Source organism: Silurus aristotelis (assembly GCF_946808225.1).
Source record: "Silurus aristotelis genome assembly, chromosome: 5".
Classification (NCBI taxonomy): Eukaryota; Metazoa; Chordata; class Actinopteri; order Siluriformes; family Siluridae; genus Silurus; species Silurus aristotelis.
Window position 1 is genome coordinate 31,844,721 of NC_139578.1, and position 19,494 is coordinate 31,864,214.

At 39.8% G+C, this 19,494-nt stretch overlaps 1 protein-coding gene across 2 annotated transcripts; it reads left to right on the forward strand.

Annotated features, from left to right (window-relative positions):
• Positions 1-2,846: 2,846 nt before the first annotated feature.
• LOC310726853 (Fc receptor-like protein 5) lies at positions 2,847-18,739 on the forward strand. 2 transcript variants are annotated; one of them, XM_083542888.1, is made up of 9 exons: positions 2,847-2,902; positions 6,936-6,971; positions 7,527-7,823; positions 9,416-9,706; positions 10,376-10,651; positions 10,950-11,056; positions 11,313-11,454; positions 11,643-11,759; positions 13,137-18,739. In XM_083542888.1, exons 1-9 carry the CDS (start codon positions 2,872-2,874, stop codon positions 13,181-13,183), a joined length of 1,344 nt encoding a protein of 447 aa, XP_083399014.1. In that variant the 5' UTR covers positions 2,847-2,871; the 3' UTR covers positions 13,184-18,739. The 2 variants fall into 2 exon arrangements, with proteins under 2 accessions (XP_083399014.1, XP_083399015.1); XM_083542889.1 differs by lacking the exon at positions 2,847-2,902 and adding an exon at positions 5,280-5,367.
• The last annotated feature ends 755 nt before the right edge of the window (positions 18,740-19,494 follow it).

A 19,494-nucleotide genomic window follows, 5' to 3' on the forward strand; every position in this document is an offset into this window, starting at 1 on the left:
TTGACACACACAAGAAATTTGGTTCCAGCTGTTAGTGACTCCAGGGTAGTACAGACATGAATAAAAACTATACATGACAAAACAGACAAGACAAGTCAAATACAGACTATACAAACAATACAGAGAATGTTAGACAGTATAGACAGTGTGGGAAATAAATAGGGATACAGCTCAGTAATATACATAAAGTGTGAGAGTGCATGGTAGTGCAAATGACAGTATTGTGTGTCAGGTATGAGTTTACTATAAATCTTTGTACAATATATAGTAGCCATAGTGTGTGCAATATATACAGATCATGTGATGACGTGCAGTTCTTAGATAGATATGAGCAGGGAATATAATTATGGTCAGTTGTTAGTGAGTGTGATTGCTTGGGGAAAGAAACTGTTCCTGTGTCTGGCAGTTTTGGTGAACAAAGTTCTGTAGCGCCTGCCAGAAGGGAGGAGCTGAAAGATGTTGTGTCCAGGGTGTAAAGGGTCATTAATTTTTTTTTTCTGCCCGGTTTCTGGTTCTTGTATGGTACAAGTACTGGAGAGTGGGCAGGGGAGCACCAATTATTTTTTCTGCTGTTTTAACTGTTTTCTGCAGTCTGTTTCTGTCCTGTTTTGTTGCTGCTCCAAACCAGATGGTGATTGATGAGCACAGGACAGATTGCATCAACAGCTCCTGTGGCAGACTGTACTAATTGGCGTAGAAAGTACATCCTCTGCTGGGCCTTTTTTAGAATCGAGTTTATGTTGGATTCCCATTTTAGGTCTTGGGACATGGTAGTTCCCGGAAACTTGTAGTTCTCCACAGATGACACAGGGATTTCAGATATTGTGAGGGGGAGTAGAGTTGAAGGGTGTTTCCTAAAGTCCACGATCATCTCCCAGTCTCACCTGTTGTTTCCTGCCTGTCAGGAAGCTGATGATCCATTGACACATGGTAGGGGGTATAGTGAGGTTTAGGAGTTTGGAGTGGAGAATTCACAGAAATATTGTATTGAAAGCCGAACTAAAGTCAACAAAGAGAATCCGGGCATATGATCCTGGGCAGTCAAGGTGTTGCAGAATGTAGTTTAGCCCCATGTTGACTGCGTCATTCACCGATCTGTTTGCTCGGTATGCAAACTGTAGGGGATCCAGCAGCTGTTCTGTCACCTTCTTTAGATGGGCCAATACCAGCTTTTCAAAGGTCTTCATGATGACAGATGTCAGAGCGACAGGCCTGTAGTCATTCAGTCCAGTAATGGAGGGTTTCTTTGGGACCGGGATGATTGTGGAGAGTTTAAAAAAGGAGGGAACCTCACACAGCTCCAGTGATCTGTTGAAGATATAGGTGAAGATGGGAGCCAGTTGGTCAGCACATGCTTTGAGACAGTAGGGGGAGACACCGTCTGGGCCGGGAGCTTTCCTTGTCTTCTGTCTCTGTGAGAGCCAATACACATCCTCTTCACAAATCGTGTGCGCAACTTGAGTGCTGAGAGGAGTTGTAAAAGGGGTTCCCAGAGGTGTGATGGGGCAGACATTGGGCTAGGTTGGATGAGAGGTGTGAATATATTGTTCTCAAACCTGCAGTAGAAGGTGTTGAGGTCGTCAACCAGGTCTTTGTCTGCTTCAGTGGGAAAGGGGTGGTCCCCTGTAGTTTGTGATATCTTGCAGGCCTTTCCACACTGATGCAGGATCGTTAGCTGAAAACCTGCTTTTCAGCTTTTCAGAGTAGCTACTTCTGGCTATTCTGATCTCTTTAGTCAGTTGGTTCCTAGCCTGCTTGTACAGTGTTTTGTCCTCCCCTCTGTAGGAGAGTTTTTTCAGTTTGGCTGTAAACCATGGCTTATTGTTACTCCAGTGCCCCCAGACGTCTGCAGTCCAGTCCGGGGCCTTCCCTTAGTGGGGGAGGTGATAATGTTGGTCGGCCTTTGAAACACCAAGCACCTCAGCTAAGTGTCTGGTAAAAAGGGAGTCTGCACTGATGTCCCGATTGGCGTTCCACATCGTGCTGGCTCATGATAGAGCTTTCCCATTTAGTAGGGAGATTAGGAACGCGACCTTGGAGCCTTTGGTGGGGAATCTTGAAATTTTCATCTCAACGTAAACACTGACTTGTTGCAGGAAGCCGCTGCACTCGGCCGCTTTGCCGGATTAGGAAGCCTGAAGTGCCTTTGGGCTGTAGGAGGCGAGCTGTGCTGCCACGCTAGTGTGCGCAGGAGCCGGTGCGAACAGGAGCAGTTGATTAGTAGGAGTAGGGCAGGTGTAGGTGATTAGTAGCAGGGAGAGGCTGAGTGAGAGTGTGAGCATGGGGAGGCATGGCTGGTGGTTCTCTGACACAACTCTTTACATGTTTTTCTTTTCTCCATGCTCAGTGTGACACACAACACAAAGGTTAAATGAACGTTTCTCCATTTTACCTGGTTGTAAGTGTGATTTCTATATTGCCCACAGCTGTTACTTGCCACAGGTGTGTCTAAATACAAATTACAGGAGCATCACATGCTTGAAAAGCAATTATTTCTTACAATTTTGACAAGGTGCCAATCCTTTTGTCCATTCCATATTTGAGTTCTGTGTAAAATCTTATCAAGTTTGACTTTTCTTTGTTTTTTTTTTTGTTTGTTTTTTTGTGTGTGTGTTGTTGCGCCGCAAACAAAAACGATAAGCATGTGAATACCAAAAATATTTGCGATTGGAACAATTTTCTGAGAGAAGTGTTGTATTTTATTGTTGTATTGTAATTGCAAAGGTGCGATATTTTTGGTAATGACAGTCTCTCTCACTTCCTTTAGCATCTTTATGCTTGTACACAGGAAGTGGTTAAGCTGTACCACACACACACCACAGCTCATTGACTCAGTTAGTCAGTCAGTCAGTCAGTCGTTAGTGGGACAGGATGAAGTGCAGTCCACTCCTTGTAATGTTTTGTGAGTAAACGTTCTTTTCATGTCTTCATTCAAATGGCTGTAAAGTTGTTTATCTGCAGTCTGAATGTCCTGAGTGATGAGTTAATTGAGTGATCAGGACATTGTGTGTACTTTAACATGCCTGCTCAGGTGGATCAGTGTATCTGAATAACAAATGACTAACAGTCCAATAGGTTTGAGTATTTGTCTAAATTACAGGTCTCAAATCATGCAATGAGTCTGTTGGAATCTGTATCTCTGTCCTGCTATAATCTGACATGATCTCTAAATGTGCTGAAAGAAAATGTTAGTCATTTTCTTGGTGTTGTGGTGAGTATTGTGATACTCTAGTGGTGTTTCCTAAGAACATCTGTATGTGCTATTTTTGTTACTATGATGGCCTTTGAAGGGGAAACCATCTCCTAGCAACAATTTTACTGCCGAACACACTAACTAATGCACAGCCTTAGTGTAAGGCCTGAGAGTTGAGATCAGATGGTTATTTTCTGTATTAAGTTGCAAAAAAGGGGGGAGGAGGTGTAAATGTTGACTTGTGAAAGCGAGAACTGACACGCGCTGCAATCTTTTTTTAAAGCCAGACTTGCTAAAAAAAGAAAGAAAGAAAGAAAGAAAGAATGAAAAAAAGAAAAAAGCCTTTCACGAATAACAATTTCTAAACTTACCTTTATCCAGAGTAACTTACAATTATATCATACATACAACTGAGCAGTTGTGGGTTATTAAGGGCCTAGCTCAAGCGCCCAGCAGTGGAAGCTTGGTGGTGCAGAAATTTAAACTTGATTTTCCAGGTAGACATCATAACCCATCTTAAGTGCACACTGTGCAGTTTTGAATAGTGCTTTGTTATTGTTGCTTGTTAAGACCAGGACTTAAACCGCGGTCGTCAGGTTAAGAGTCTAACACTCTAGCAACGTGCCAGCGGGAGCATCTCAGGACTCAAATGCAGAGGATGAGCCAGAAACAGCAGTGCTGATGAGATGTTCGTTGAGGATGGGGAAAAGGGAAAAACATAGGGTAACAAAAACATGATTGGAACAATTTTGTGAGAGAAGTGTTGCATTTTCTGACAAAATTGCAAGGGTGCGATATTTTTGTCCATATATATATATATATATATATATATATATATATATATATATATATACATACATACATACATACATACATACATACATACACACTTACCGGCCACTTTATTAGGTACACCTTACTAGTACCGGTTTGGACCCCCTTTTGCCTTCAGAACTGCCTTAATCCTTCATGGCATAGATTCAACAAGGTACTGGAAACATTCTTCAGAAATTTTGGTCCATATTGACATGATAGCATCACGCAGTTGCTGCAGATTTGTCGGCTGCACATCCATGATGTGAATCTCCCGTTCCACCACATCCCATAGGTGCTCTATTGGATTGAGATCTGGTGACTGTGGAGGCCATTTGAGTACAGTGGACTCATCGTCATGTTCAGTCTGAGATGATTCGCTCTTTATGACATGGCGTGTTATCCTGCTGGAAGTAGCCATCAGAAGATGGGTACACTGTGGTCATAAAGGGATGGACATGGTCAGCAACATTACTTAGGTAGGCTGTGGCGTTGACACGATGCTCAATTGGTACTAATGGGCCCAAAGTGTGCCAAGAAAATATCCCCCACACCATTAAACCACCACCACCAGCCTGAACCTTTGATACAAGGCAGGATGGATCCATGCTTTCATGTTGTTGATGCCAAATTCTGACCCTTCCATCCGAATGTCGCAGCATAAATCAAGACTCATCAGACCAGGCAACGTTTTTCCAATCTTCAATTGTCCAATTTTGGTGAGCCTGTGCGAATTCTAGCCTCAGTTTCCTGTTCTTAGCTGTCAGGAGTGGCACCCGGTGTGGTCTTCTGCTGCTGTAGCCTTCCCACCTTAAGGTTTAACGTGTTGTGTGTTCAGAGATGCTCTTCTGCATACCTCAGTTGTAACAAATGGTTAGTTGAGTTACTGTTGTCTTTGTATCAGTTCGAACCAGTCTGGCCATTCTCCTCTAACCTCTGGCATCAACAAGGCATTTGCGCCCACAGAACTGCCGCTCACTGGATATTTTTCCTTTTTCGTACCATTCTCTGTAAACCCTAGAGATGGTTGTGCGTGAAAATCCCAGTAGATCAGCAGTTTCTGAAATACTCAGACCAGCCCGTCTGGCACCAACAACCATGCCATGTTTAAAGTCACTTAAATCACCTTTCTTCCCCATTCTGACGCTCGGTTTGAACTGCAGTGTATATATATATATATATATATATATATATATATATATATATATATATATATATATATATATATATATATATACACTTATGTTCCACTCATACACTTATATACCACACACACCACAGTTTATTGACCCAGTTAGTCAGACAGTAAGTCAGTCATTAGAGGGACAGGATGGAGCGCAGTCCACTCCTTGAAATGTTCTGTAAGTAAAAGTTATTTTCATGTATTCATGTCCTGAGTGATGAGTTAATTGTGTAATCAGAACATTGTGTGTACTTTAGCATGCCTGCTCAGGTGGATCAGTGTATCTGAATAGCAAATGACTAACAGCATAGGGTGAGTATCGAGTATGTGATATTTGGAAATATATAATACAAATTAACAACTGAAAATAACAATAAACCAAGTCAATGTAACAACCTATAAGTCATGAAGCAAAGGAAATGAAAAAAAAGACAAGGAAAACTTTCTGTAGGAAAAACACTGAGCAAGATTGGGGAACAAAACTTGGCAATGAGTCAGCATGTGACAGCGGCTAGGTATACAAAACCCAAATGTGCAAGGCGTAAATAGTCCATGAGTTGGGAGAATGAAAGGTAGCCCATAACTGACATCTATTGGTGGCACAGGAAAATACACCCTGACAGTTGCTTGTCAAAATGTACTAACCTGATCACTGTGTCACACTGTAGGATCTCAGTTGTCATAACTGTAAGACAGTCAAAAACTGAAGCAGCACAAGAAAAAGACTAGTTCGAACTTTGACGTCATTTAATGGTGGCACATTCAGACCCACGTTCTCTCGCTAACAATAGCTAGCAGTAAACAAAAACAATCTGTTGCGTTTTGTTCATGCTTAATAAAAAAACATCATGCAGACACACCTTTTCACTCCATAACTCAATAAATTTCTCTTCTTTCTGTATTTGTTTTGAATTTTGATGTGGTTTGAAGATGTCACGCTGCTTGCATCACCAGGTTGGACATTTCTGTTGGTTCTAGGTTTGGCGTTCATCGTAGGAGAAGTCACGCTGCAGGAAAGTGTTTGAAATATTTTGCCGGAATTTCATCGCAGGAAAAAATCCCAACAGCCATTAATTCTCTGTTGTTAAACAAACTAGTGTTCAAAGACTACATATTTTAGCTTCAGATCATAGGAATTGTATCATTTGTCACAAGATGGTCCAAATCGCATGCACAGTGTGCACCTGGATTTACACCTTCAATTGCTGCTCTGTGGGATTCCCAGCTAGTAACTGGGGAGGCCATGGAAATAAAGGAACATGACCACCACGAGCAGCCTAAAATGTTCAGATAAGGCAGGTTCACTGTATACATCATAAAAACAAATCCTGACTTGTCATTTTGTCAGTGTCATTCCCTTCTACACCCTTGAGGAGCTAGGTTTTTGGTTTTTAAACCCCATAATTTGCCATAATTTGTTCTTAACATTGCATATTTATATAATTAGAGCGATGCTAATACGATCTCATTTGACTTGATTTATTGTAATGTAGTATAGTAATAATAAAAAACACCAAGTAGCCATTGTTGGGCCCCTAAACAAGGCCCTCAACCTTCACTTGCTCAGGTGAATAAATTAAATAAAGTCACACTAGATAATAGTGTCTGTCACACGGTGTAAATCTGAATGTAATAATAAAATAAATCTGAACCAAAAATATATATTTTTTGAGCATTTCAAATCTCGTGGGTTTTTAATCATTGCATCTGAAATGTGCTAATTTCCCCTTTCTGTTCCCTTTGTAGTGCTGATCGTGTGTATACGAGTGCCATGTGTCCAAGGTGATTCCTTTCATTTACTATTTAATTTGTGTCCATTAGTTTGGACATTACTATGCAGAATTTGTCTCAGTGTTTTGGAGTCTTATCAATATTCTTTTAAATCTGCAAGGAAAGACCATCCACATCATGAAAAATAAATCCTGATCAGATCAGGCATCTGTTTTGTTATCTTTAGCTGTACAGCTCCAAAGGTGATATGTCAGTGTCGGAATCAACCAGAAACTTCACTGCATAGACAACAGCACACTTTACTTTTAGGGCAATAGGAAGATGCTGTTATCCAGAGCAACTTACAATTACCCTCACTAGAACTAGCATTCACCAACACCACTATGATCACAATACTATCTCCACCATCTTCTCACAGCCGTCTTCACTCTCAAAATCTTGATTAATTGAAACAGAAGAAGAACATATTTTAACTAATGCTCTTCTCAGAAGACATTCCCTTCTAAGACCTAAAGGACCAGTGTCCCATTCCAGATTACACTGACCTCACCTCTGCACATTGGGAAGTCTTCATGTATATTCTATTAACGCCAGAATGTTTTACAGGGAAATCGAAAGCTGTGGTTTTGATAAAGCCTGATACACATGTGTTCAGAGGAGAGAGGGTCCTTTTTAGATGTGACATACAGGATAGAGGAGACACTGAGTGGACCAACAGCTGGTATAAGAATAATAAGACACTCCACACAGAGGGAAAAAAACTGTTCTTTACAGACAGCACAATGCAGGAGTTCGGCATCAGTTCTATAAAGGATTTGGACAATGGGAGCTACGCCTGCAGAGGACACCGGAGTGACTCTCAGACTTCAGATGTCAGTGATGATGTTATACTGACTGTATCAGGTACGCCCAGATCTGGAGTTGGTATAATTGTGTAACCCTCTTACTATAGGGCAGGGGGCGCTACAATTGTATATAATTGTATGCTGGAATAATTGTGTTGAATGGATCATTTATTTTCTTCTGCATTTGAAACTGGAACTGAAATGGATAATTGTGGAATTATTTCTGGAAATACATAATATGGATAAAGGTTTGCATACTCCTAACCATGTGCTTTTTTAAACATAAAATTCCACATTTTGTCCCAATTTGATCAAGATTGTCAATTTCCAACCCATGGAAAGCAGTTCTGTATCATGTCTGACCCCGGCTTTCCACTGGGATCAATAATTTTACAAGTTGTCAGGGGGGTCAAAGGTACCTGTAGTCCCTCCTCAGTCAGCAAACTCCATGTTGCTTGAAGGCTGCTGCATTAACCAATCAGATTGCGATTTGGCCACTCCAAGGCCCTCTAAAAGGTGTCCACAAGTTCCCATTTTCCCTTCCTTTGATTGGATGGTTAGAGAGTTTACTAATCAGTCCTGCAACCCGCATCTGTAGCAAACTGCACAAGCTTCAATGTATTCATGTGGATTTAATAGCTGTTTTTTCATTCCACAATGTCTGACAGATGAGAAGAAATCGATTTCGGTGCAGATACACTTAAAACAACATTAACAAGACAGACTTCTAAAGAAAAGCTGGATGTCTTGTTCAGCTTTTTTATGCATCATTCATACTTTTTATTTTTTTTTCCGTAGAATTTGCACAAAAACAAACATTTTGCCTTCATTTCAAATACCTGGGAAAATCACATAGCATGGGAAAAATGCAGGGAAAACCATAGGTGATTTGATGAGGTTAATATTGATGCTCCTGCTAGAGATGATATATGCGGAGGTGCAGTTGTGGCTACAGTGACAGGAGATGTGTTGAATGGTGTTCATTGGGTTATAAATACAACAAATTAAAATGATACAACCGGCATAAAAACTGATATTTTCTAAAAGTAATAATAAACGTGAATCCACTGTGTTGTTGTTTGTTCCTTTGTTCATTTGGGGGTTTTAATTTAGCGGTAATGTATTATGTGTTTGTGGCTGGAGCCACCCCTTTAAGAAGGTAGCGAATGAAGGTATGACATGTGACCAAGGCATCATGACATGCATCAAGACTGAGTCATAGACAGATGTGGCGGAGAGAATCCGGGAATTTTCCAAAATAAATATCATTCAAAATCAGATAATAAATAAAAGGAAATATGTAAGTTATGTACTCTTTCTGTGCGGCCCGGTAACAATTGACCCATGGACCGGTGCCGGTCCGTGGCCCAGGGGTTGGGGACCACTGGTCTAGAGGATGGCATGTTCAAACAGCACATTATGGTCAGGGGTCAGCAAGATTTTAGCCTATATAGTGTAGTTTCCATGCTGAATCAAAAAAGTAATTTTGCCCGCTAAATAAAATCGTTTCATAAAATATGATAGAGGATCTGATTAGTGTTTGAAACGTTATTTGCAATGAAATTAAATAATAGTTATATTCCTAGCAAGATTTTTATTGTGAATGAATTTTATGTACAGATTTCTAAATTTGTATTTCCTATTTGACAGAGAAAGCACATGTAATACTAGGAGTATCTCCACAGAGCTGGCTGACTGAAGGAGACTCTGTGACTCTTAGCTGTGAGGTTAGAAACTCCTCTCCAGGCTGGACATTCAGCTGGTACACTGCCGTTCCTTACAGACAAATACGAAACAGTCGTGGTGATATTGTGTATGGAAACTCATATACACTCAGTCCTGCTACTCTCAACCACACTGGAGTTTATGTGTGCGAATCAAAGAGAGGAGATTCAAGCTATTACAGAAGTTCCAGCAACCAACAGCCAATATGGATCACTGGTGAGCAAAAGAGAGTGTCAAACATTAGACATGTGAACCTAATGTTGTTAATACACCAACTAGGCATAAGATTAAGACCACCTGCCTATCGTGTTGGTTCCCCTTTTGCTGCTAGAACAGTCTTGACCTATCCAGCATCAACAGCATGAAATTCTTCAGCAGTTTGAGCCACAGGAGCTTGTCTGTTGGCTCAGACCACGCGGACCAGCCTCCTCTCCCCACGTGCATCAATGAGCCTTGGCCACCCATGAAGTTGAATAAATAACCAGTGACATATGCATTGTTTTGGTTTATTCCATCCATTAGACATTAAAACTAGTCGGAATATAATAGAAAAGCATGTATCATATACCATCCTTGAAGGACAGTAATCTGGTTATTCCACAAGTCCACCAAGGCTATCCTTATACTTATAGGTGGCCGTTTTTTTTCCCATACCTCAAATACAAAGATCTGGAGCAACCCTGGTTCTCTGCCTGTCCATTATGAGGACTTTGAAGTGAAAGCCAGTGAGTGCTTGATCTTATTGATGGTGTAGAAGGCAGAGGGATTTGATAATTTTGCTAAGTCTGATGCTTCCTTTAATACAGGGGTTCAGACTTATTGTAGAACCCCCATGTATTTTCAGTGCATGTTTTAACATATGAATTGTAATGTTTTGTCTTTAAGGTAAATCTCCTCCAGTCTCTCTGATCATCAAACCCAACAGAGCTCAACACTTTACAAAAGGCTCCCTCTCACTAAGGTGTGAGGACCTGAGTAACTCTACTAGATGGATCGTGGGACGGTACACACAGAGAGAGGCGGAGCCAGACTGTGTATGGTGGGGATTAGTCACAGAATCTACTTGTAAAATCAACTCCCTCTCCACATCCAACTCAGGAGTGTACTGGTGTGAGTCTGAGTCTGGAGGCATCAGTAATCCTGTTAACATCACAGTGCATGGTGAGTCTTCACATAGAGTGTTTATCGGGGAAGTGGTTGATGATCGGAAGGGTGGTGGTTCAGGCCCCAGTATTGCCAAGCTGCCAATTAGGGCCCTTGAGCAAAGGTCCTTAACCGTCTATGCTCCAGGGGTGCTGTATGGCTGAACCTGAGCCCTGACCCCAGCTTCCTAACATAGCTGGGATTTGTGAAGAAAGAATTTCACTGTGCTGTAATTTACATGTGACAAGTAAAAAGTACCTTTATTCCTGACTGTTGGAATCCCATTGTCAAGTACATGTAATTCTCTGTGTTCTAGATGGTGATGTGATCCTGGACAGTCCTGTCCATTCTGTAAACGAGGGACATCCTTTAATTCTTTACTGCTTATATCGTAACACAAACTCCCTAAACCAACAAGCTGATATCTATAGTCAAGTCAAGTCAAGTCAAGTTTATTTGTATAGCGCTTTTCACAACAGACATTGTCTCAAAGCAGCTTTACAGAAAACAACAGTGAAGGTGAATGGTGTGCGTTTGTCCCTGATGAGCAAGCCGTGGCGACAGTGGCAAGGAAAAACTCCCTTAGATGATATGAGGAAGAAACCTTGAGAGGAACCAGACTCAAAGGGGAACCCATCCTCATATGGGTGACATCAAATAACACAGATAGATGGGTGACATCTATAAAGATGGATCAGTCCTCCAGAACCAGATTACAGGCGAGGTGATCGTCTATAATGTCTCAGAGTCAGATGAAGGTATCTACCACTGTAAACACCCAGACAGAGGAGAGTCTCCGAAAAGCTGGGTCTCAGTCAGACGTGAGAAATCATTTTAGCTTTCATTTACATAATTCTGTAAGATTCAGTATCTGTCTATAATGCTTCTATAAAGTTTAGTACTTAGCTTGTGTAAACCATGTACTGATTTATATACCATTATATTCTATAGTTCAGCATGAATAGTGTTATCATCATTATTTTGATCAATTTATTTATTTTTACATCAGGTCTATCACATGTACAAGCTCCATTCTCAGTCCTCATGCTGATCAGTAACATAGTGAAAGGCTCTCTGTATCTGCTGGTCACCATCATTCTGCTGGTCAAATGTTACAAAGCTCGGGGTAAGAACTCTTTCCTTAATACACTTCATTCCACATCCTGAGCATACCAGCATTACAAGGTGTTATCAAAAAGTTTCAAGACTAGCTCCGTTTACAAGAAAGAACTTTATTTATTTACATTTACACACTATCACTTTCAAAAGAGTCCCATTGCACAGCAATACAGTGCTCCCAGTGTTCCTGCCACTTCTAAAATGCATACTGGAAGTCTTTTTTTCAAAGCATGTCAAGCACCTTCTGTGTTTTGCACTGGATCTCTGCAATGGTGTGATCTTTGAGCTGGATCTTCATCTTTGGGAGGAGGTCCGCAAAAGCCAAATCTGGCAAAGAGGGTGGATTCAAAAGTAAGATCACTTGATTTGTTCTCCGAAGATCATCATGCACAAGTTGCGGAACAGTTTCAACATTTTCAGTGGTTGAGGTCGTTGATGGTTTTCCTGATCTCTCATCATCTTCCAGTGATGTTCTTCCGCTCTTGAAGCGCGTGTGCCCATTAAAACACCTCGAACGACTTTTTCCAACATCAGCATATGCCAAAAGTATGTCATGTCAGACATCTCTGTGGCAGATTTGCCCAGTTTCACACAGAATTTCACGTTTGCTCTTTATCTCGAAATGTTTTGATACCACCGCATATACTGTATGGCCAAAAGTTTGTGGATACGTGACCATAATGTTTGCATGTGCTTTGTTAACATCAAATTAATTTAGCTCCCATTTGCAGATAATCTTCACATACTTCACTGGATTTTGGGGTGTGGAGATTTGTGCCAATTCAGCCACTAGGGTGTTAGTAGAGTCAGGTCCCAATGTAGGTAAGGTAAGTGGGTGTGGGGTGCAGTCAGCATTGAGAGTTGAGGTCAGACCTCTCTAGCATGTCACTGAAGACCTACTCTATCTCATTGGGGATGTAGTTGCTCAGTGGTTAAAATGTTGCCTTCTGATTGGAAGGTCATGAGTTCAAAGCCCAACACCACCAAGTTGCCACCGCTGTGTCCTTGACCAAGGCTCCTAACCCTCAGTTGTATAAATGAGATAACTGCTAAATGTCATAAATGTAATGTAAATCATATCTTAATAAATCTGGCTTTATGCACAGATTAGTCTTCTAGTTCAAATGAAGGGAAACATTTTTTTCTAGCGTATCAGATGACATCCAATAAAATTGGATGTCTCCGAATATGGAGGAACAGTTTGGTGGAAGAACCACATATGGCTGGGAAAGGCAGGTGTCCCAATACTCCTGGCCATACATTGTATTGTACTGCGGTTCTGAAGATGAATGAATGAACAATTTTTTTTTTTCACTCGAAAACACACTGCTTGCTTGCATGTAATAAAAAACTGTAATGAAATCCCTGTATGCACCCTTAACAGGTCACAGTAATGAAGACAGGATGGAGAACAGAGTCGAAGAGGACTGATTTCAGCTAATACTGATCACTGATCTTTGTCATGTTAGCATCAAAGGAGCTTAGCATTTGTACACAATTCCTTGTTCTCACTGGATTTGTTCAGCCTGTGAGCGTTCCTTATGAGGTGAACATTAACGAGCATGTAACTGCTCGTCTAATGCTCGTCTAATGCTAACTACTAAGTAGTAGTTAGCAAAGCGACTGACTCTCCTTATTGCCTTAAGGTACTGAGGCTTAATGAAACTTAATGGAACTCCACATATTCTAGAGGTTATTAGAACAGCAAAAGAGCCCTGAATATGGAATGGCATGTTCACTTGGTCCACAAACTTATGTACATAGAGTGTCAGCTGGGATACTGACTTTGTGCTTTCAAACTATTTGATAGGTTGATGTATTGGACTGATGCATTGCTGTTGATATCCGCCATAATTGATTCTTAAAATAGCAGGCTCCTCACATTAATCTTCAGTTGCCAGGCACTGTGGAATGCTTTGACAGGAAACCTTCTATAGAACCCACTGATTTATAATACAACTATTCCTTTTGTACCTCATCAACAGGGTAATAATAGTAACATCATTAGATGTGGTCAGACCATGGTTGTTTATCTCTATGTGCACTTTTAGGCAGTGATATATGATTTCATTCAGACAATATGGGCTTACCATGAAGATCCAACGATGATTTAAACCTCGTGCTCATTAATATGCTAATCAAACAACTGGATACTTTTTACTTTTTTTACTAAGATAAAAATAAATGAATAAAAAAACAAACCATCTCTGATGGAATGGGGTGCATTAGTGCATACAGAATGGGCAGACTGCACATCTGAAAAGTATCTATCAATTCTAAAAGGTATATACAGGTTTAGAGCAACAAATGCTTCCGTCCAGACGGCTTTTTTCAGTGCAGGCCTTTAGTATAACTTCATAGTAAAAGAGTCCAGGTGCTGAACTTGCCTGCCTGCATTCCAGACCTTTTACCATTAAAAAACATTAGTACATCATGAAACAAAAAATAAAACAAAGGAAACCCAGGACTGTTGAGCAGTTTGACATTAATGGGACAACATTAATCTTTCAACTGACTCCTGTAGTTCCCAGACATTTATTACATTAAGGCTGTTGTTGAAAGGAAATTGGATGCTATACAATGGTAAACATGGCCCTGTCCCAAATTTTCGGAGACAATTTCTGGCCAATAAATTAAAAATTACCTCATTTTTAAGTTTTTTCCCCATCAATTTAAACTTTTGACATGTTTTCTATCTTTGATTGTAAATAAAATGAGTTTACACAGGTTTGTCTGCTTGAAGCATAGCATATATTAAACCGTTCATTCAATTATTTTTTTTTGGTGTGAACTTTTCTCTTTTTGGATATTTTGCAATTGATTATTGATATTTCTAATCTTTGTTAGTTGAAAAAAAGGTTGTAAACACTGCACTCTAGTGGCGTCACTTCGTGGGTGCATTGTGGGTGATGTAGTTTATGGACAATGTCCTCTTTAAATCAGCAAAGACCTTATTTGAGACAATCAGGCACATTTAAAGCTCCAACATGTCTTGAGTTTGATACCTGTGCCTTAGGGCATCCTTGTGCTAAGTCTTTCCCAGATAAGCCACACCCACATGAAAAGAAAAAAATAAATAAAAGAAATGTAATTTACAGACCAGGCCACCTTTTTCAAATTGCTCCATGGACCAGTTTTGGTGTCCATTGTAGGTAAGGTGTACAGGAGTTAACATGGGCTACATGGCTTCATACACAGCAAACTCTGATGCTCTGTCCTGATTTCTTTCTATCAGAGCCAACATCAACATTTTCAACTAATTTTCTCTGTAGGATTGGACCAGAGATTCTAGCCTTCACTTCTCTGGTTCTCCAGGTGTTCTTGTTGGAGCACTTTTGGTAGATACAAATCACTGCATATTGGCATAAACTTCAAAAGACAAATGTCTTTGGAGCACCTTTGACAAGGTTCAAATTATGATGTCTAGACAGCTGGACAGTGACATTACATTGTCTAGACTTGCAGACATCATAATTCTGCAATGGCTGCTCTTATACTCAGTTAAAAGGTTATTAAGGTAACCTGATTAAGTTATTATTATCAGGGTGGGCTGGGTCTAGTGGGTTTACTGTAGTGGGTTGGGTCTACTGTAGTGATGCACCCAGGAGCGTTCTCTTTGTTGTTGTTGATTATTATTGTGTTTTATTAAACAGATCCAACGATTAGAACAAACCTTTACAGTAATGCGTGTGCGTGTTTTTCAGCGGTTCAGTGTAGTTCTGCATCCCAGGTCATTTACACACACAAAAATAAAATAAAACAAACAAACAAACAAAGATGAAAAACAAAACCCTTTGAAACATTTTTCCATCTGAAAACCAAAAACCTTGTTTCTTTTCCTCCAGCAAGCGCGCAACGTCCTTTTTTCAGCTCTGAACTACTGTTAAGCCAAATATGTGCATAAAGTGGTTTAAAAAAAAAAAAAAAAGTTTCTCTGTCAAAAATATTCCCTTTTTCTAGCATCACTTTGGAGCTAGAATGGTATGAAGTAGAGTTTTGGAAGAAAAATCCAAGCAGGTTCAGAATGGTGAAGGAAAAGCTGACCTCGGTCTCGCATTGTAATTCAAACAAAATTGCTCATTTGACGAAAAAGTAAAAAAAAAATCTGAATCCAGTGATGAGCTCTAAGACAAAGGAGTTCCTGGAGTTCATCCAAGTTCCTGGATTTGATTTGTAGAAAATCCCCCAAATGAACGAGCAAATAATAAGCGGTTGTGTACGGAGCGGAGGAGTTCAGCGAATTAACATTATCGCATGTGAAAAATTTGGACGTAGCGAGATGAAGAAATGTCAGCGCTCACCCAGGAAGATACTCGAGCTACGTGCAGTTACAGCATACAAACATGGAGGACACGGACTCCAACTACCAGCAAACACTTTCCTTAAACTCTCGGTAAGTAGTTGGTATATTGATACATTTAGAGGAGGCTTTGTGTTCTGGTGTGTATCGATAAGTTCAGGAGTCTGTGACATGTTTCAGACTCTCCACCGAGCAACTCCAAGGCTCCACCAACATCCAGGCCATAGCTGAAGGACCTTTTAGGGATGGGAGGAGTGCACTGAGCAGTCATGTTACAGGAAGTAAAAATGGTCCTTGGGTGTTAATGAAAGCGTGAGTGCTGTGGATGTCTCGTCATTCTGAGCCATGGCCATAGATGAAGGACCTATTAGGGATGAGATGATCATGAGATCCCACAAAACCTCCCCATGGTTGAAGTTCATGTCCTCCATAACTATGGAGCTGACGCTGGAGCTGGTCTACCTGACTGAGAGCTGACATTGAGCTTCATTAAAGACCAGTGTGAGAAATAATGTTCAGAATTGAAGCCATGTTGGCCTTTAGGGAATGTCCTGAAGCTCCGCCCACTTCCGAAAGGCGATCAGGAAACTGCACGATTTGGCCTTTTGTGTGAAAACTGTATCTGCGGAAGGGACTATGTACAAATGGAGGTTCTATACACACACACACACACTAACTTTTATATACACAAGCCTATTAAAATGGTAATTCTCTTCACATATTGCACAATAAAATCTCTGCATCTAGAACAAAGATCACACCTACAAAATTCCAATCCTCCAGTAAATTATGGACTGAGCTGTAGATCATCAGGTTGCTACGGGTTAATTCCATTTCGTTTCATCGTTCTTTTCAGGTTTTCCTGGCACTGAGACAAATGTAAATGATATTAAATAAAAAAAGATACATTGCAGGGCGAAATATATTCGAACACCCGACTTTTCCACCCACATGTGGTTCTTCATCAAAACGTTTCCAAAAAAGTCAAAGGAACAAAGTCGTATCGGACGTCTTTGGATGCAGTGGCAAGAAATTTTCCCTTCACTTGAACGAGGAAGCCCAAACCTGTTCCAGCATGACAATTCAAACCCTGTGCACAAAGCCAGCTCCATGAGGATCTGCTGTCTATGAGTTGGAAGTGTGTGGAAGATCTTCTGCTGTAGATCTATAAACACTATTGAGATGAATGTGAACGCTGATTGCACACACAAAATCTAGTGGGACATTTTCCCAAAAGAGTGGAGGTTATTGTAACAGAAATGTGAAATGGGATGTTCAAAAAAGTCTGTTTTTGTATCGTTGGGTGTCGACAAAGTTATTGGCATAAAATTTATCTTTTTTTACGGTGTTTTGTTATAGTTCCCGCAATAAAATAAAACAGATAACAAAAAAAGAACAAACACACAAAAAGATATGTTTTGTGAACACCCCCCACAACACATGCACACACAGACACAACAAAACAACAGACCACAAACATAAATACAATGTTTTGTGAGAGCTTCAAGTTTTAGTTCTATAAAGCAAAAAACAAACATGTATTTTTGTACACAAGCAAATACACAGAGACTAAACAAACAAAAAAAACCCTCTGTATATGGCATGGAATGACTTTTTGTTAAAGTCCCCACAAAACAAACAAAAAAAATTAAAAGATAATAACTTTCGATTGGTTTTTGTTATTGTTCGAACCCAGCCCCAAACAAACAAACAAACGAAAACAATCATAATATGTCTTGTAGTGCTCCAGTTCTCTAACATTTATATGCAAAAACGAAGAAATAAGTGAACAAATAAGGGTTGTGGTGTTGTTCTTGAAGGTTCTATCACAAACAGGAACAAACCAACCAAACAATCAAATAAGCAAACAACCATTCAAACAAACAATCAAATAATCAAACAAACAAACAATCAATTAACAAACCAAAAACACTTACCCATAACCAACCAAACGAATAGCCAATCAACCACACAAACAAACAAACAACTATTTAATCAAACAAATATACAAAGAACCACCAACCAACAAACCAAACAATTGACCAAGCAAACAAACAGCCAACCAAAAAAAAAAACCAAATAGCCAACTATAGAATCAAGCAACCAAACAACTAAACAAACAAACAACTAAACAAATAATAAACAATAAACAATCAAACAATTAACCAATTAACAAATCAATCAAGCAAATAAATAACCAATTAACTAACAAACCAAACAAACAAATAACCAACTAACTAAATAAACAAACAACAAATAATTATGACACAAATAGCCAAGCAACTAAACAAATAAACAAAAATTAAATGTCTCATGATTTTTGTTTTAGAGCTATAAAGTTTTAATGCGAAAACAAAAGAAATGCGAAAAAATCTTTGATCATTTTTGTTGTTGGTGTAAAAATAAACAATCAATAACACAAACTAAACAAACAAACAAACAAAGATTGAGTGTTTGTTTGGAGGGATTTTTTTTTAGCTCCGTGTAAACGGGCTAACAAAACTAAATGAACAAACAGACTGAAAACCAAACAACCAAAAACAACCCAAAGCTAATTTCGTTTGTAAAGCTATTTTTGTTTATAGTTCCATATGAAGCCATCCAACAAACAAACAAACAAAAACAGCTTGTAAGTTTTTTTTGTTCTAGCATTATAAAGTTTATACACAAAAGAAAACAAATAAAAAGGTTTTTGTATAGTCGTCTCCCTAAACAAAGACCAAAAACAAGAACAAACAGACAAACAAATACTACTTTTATATGTCTTGGGGCAGATTGTTGTTAGTGTTGCAAAACAAAGCAAACAAATGACCGAACAAAGAAACAAACAAACAAAATGGTTTTGTGAGTGCTTTTGGCTTTAGTCCCCGTCCTGCTTCCGTCATCCGAAAAATCCCCACAAACAAACAAAATACAAACCCTGCTGCATTTCTCCTGAATAGAACAATCTACACGGTTTGGCCAAAAGTATTGGGACACCCACCATTCCAGCCTTATATGGTTCTTCCCTCACAATTGTCCAGGACGTCTTTGGATGCCTGAAATTTTACCTTCACTTAAACTAGGAGACCCTGTTCCAGCGAAACAATGCAAACCCTGTGGACAAAACCAGCTCCATGAAGATCTGCTTTCAATGGGTCTGTGTGGAAAATTTGAGCTATAAACCATGAGATGAATCTAAACGCTGACAGAACCCCAGGCCTCCTTACTTCATCTCACCTCCATCAGTACCTAACTTTACTAACACCCTCGTCTCTAAATGAGCATAGATCTCAACAAAATATAGAGGAACATCTTCCCAGAAGAGTGGAGGCTATAAGAGCAGGGAATGGAGATTCAATGTGGAATGAGATGTTCAAAAAGAAGCACATAGCAATCTTATGGTCAGGTGTCCACAAACTTTTGGCCATGCAGTGTAAGTGAGGAAGATCTTTCCATCCGT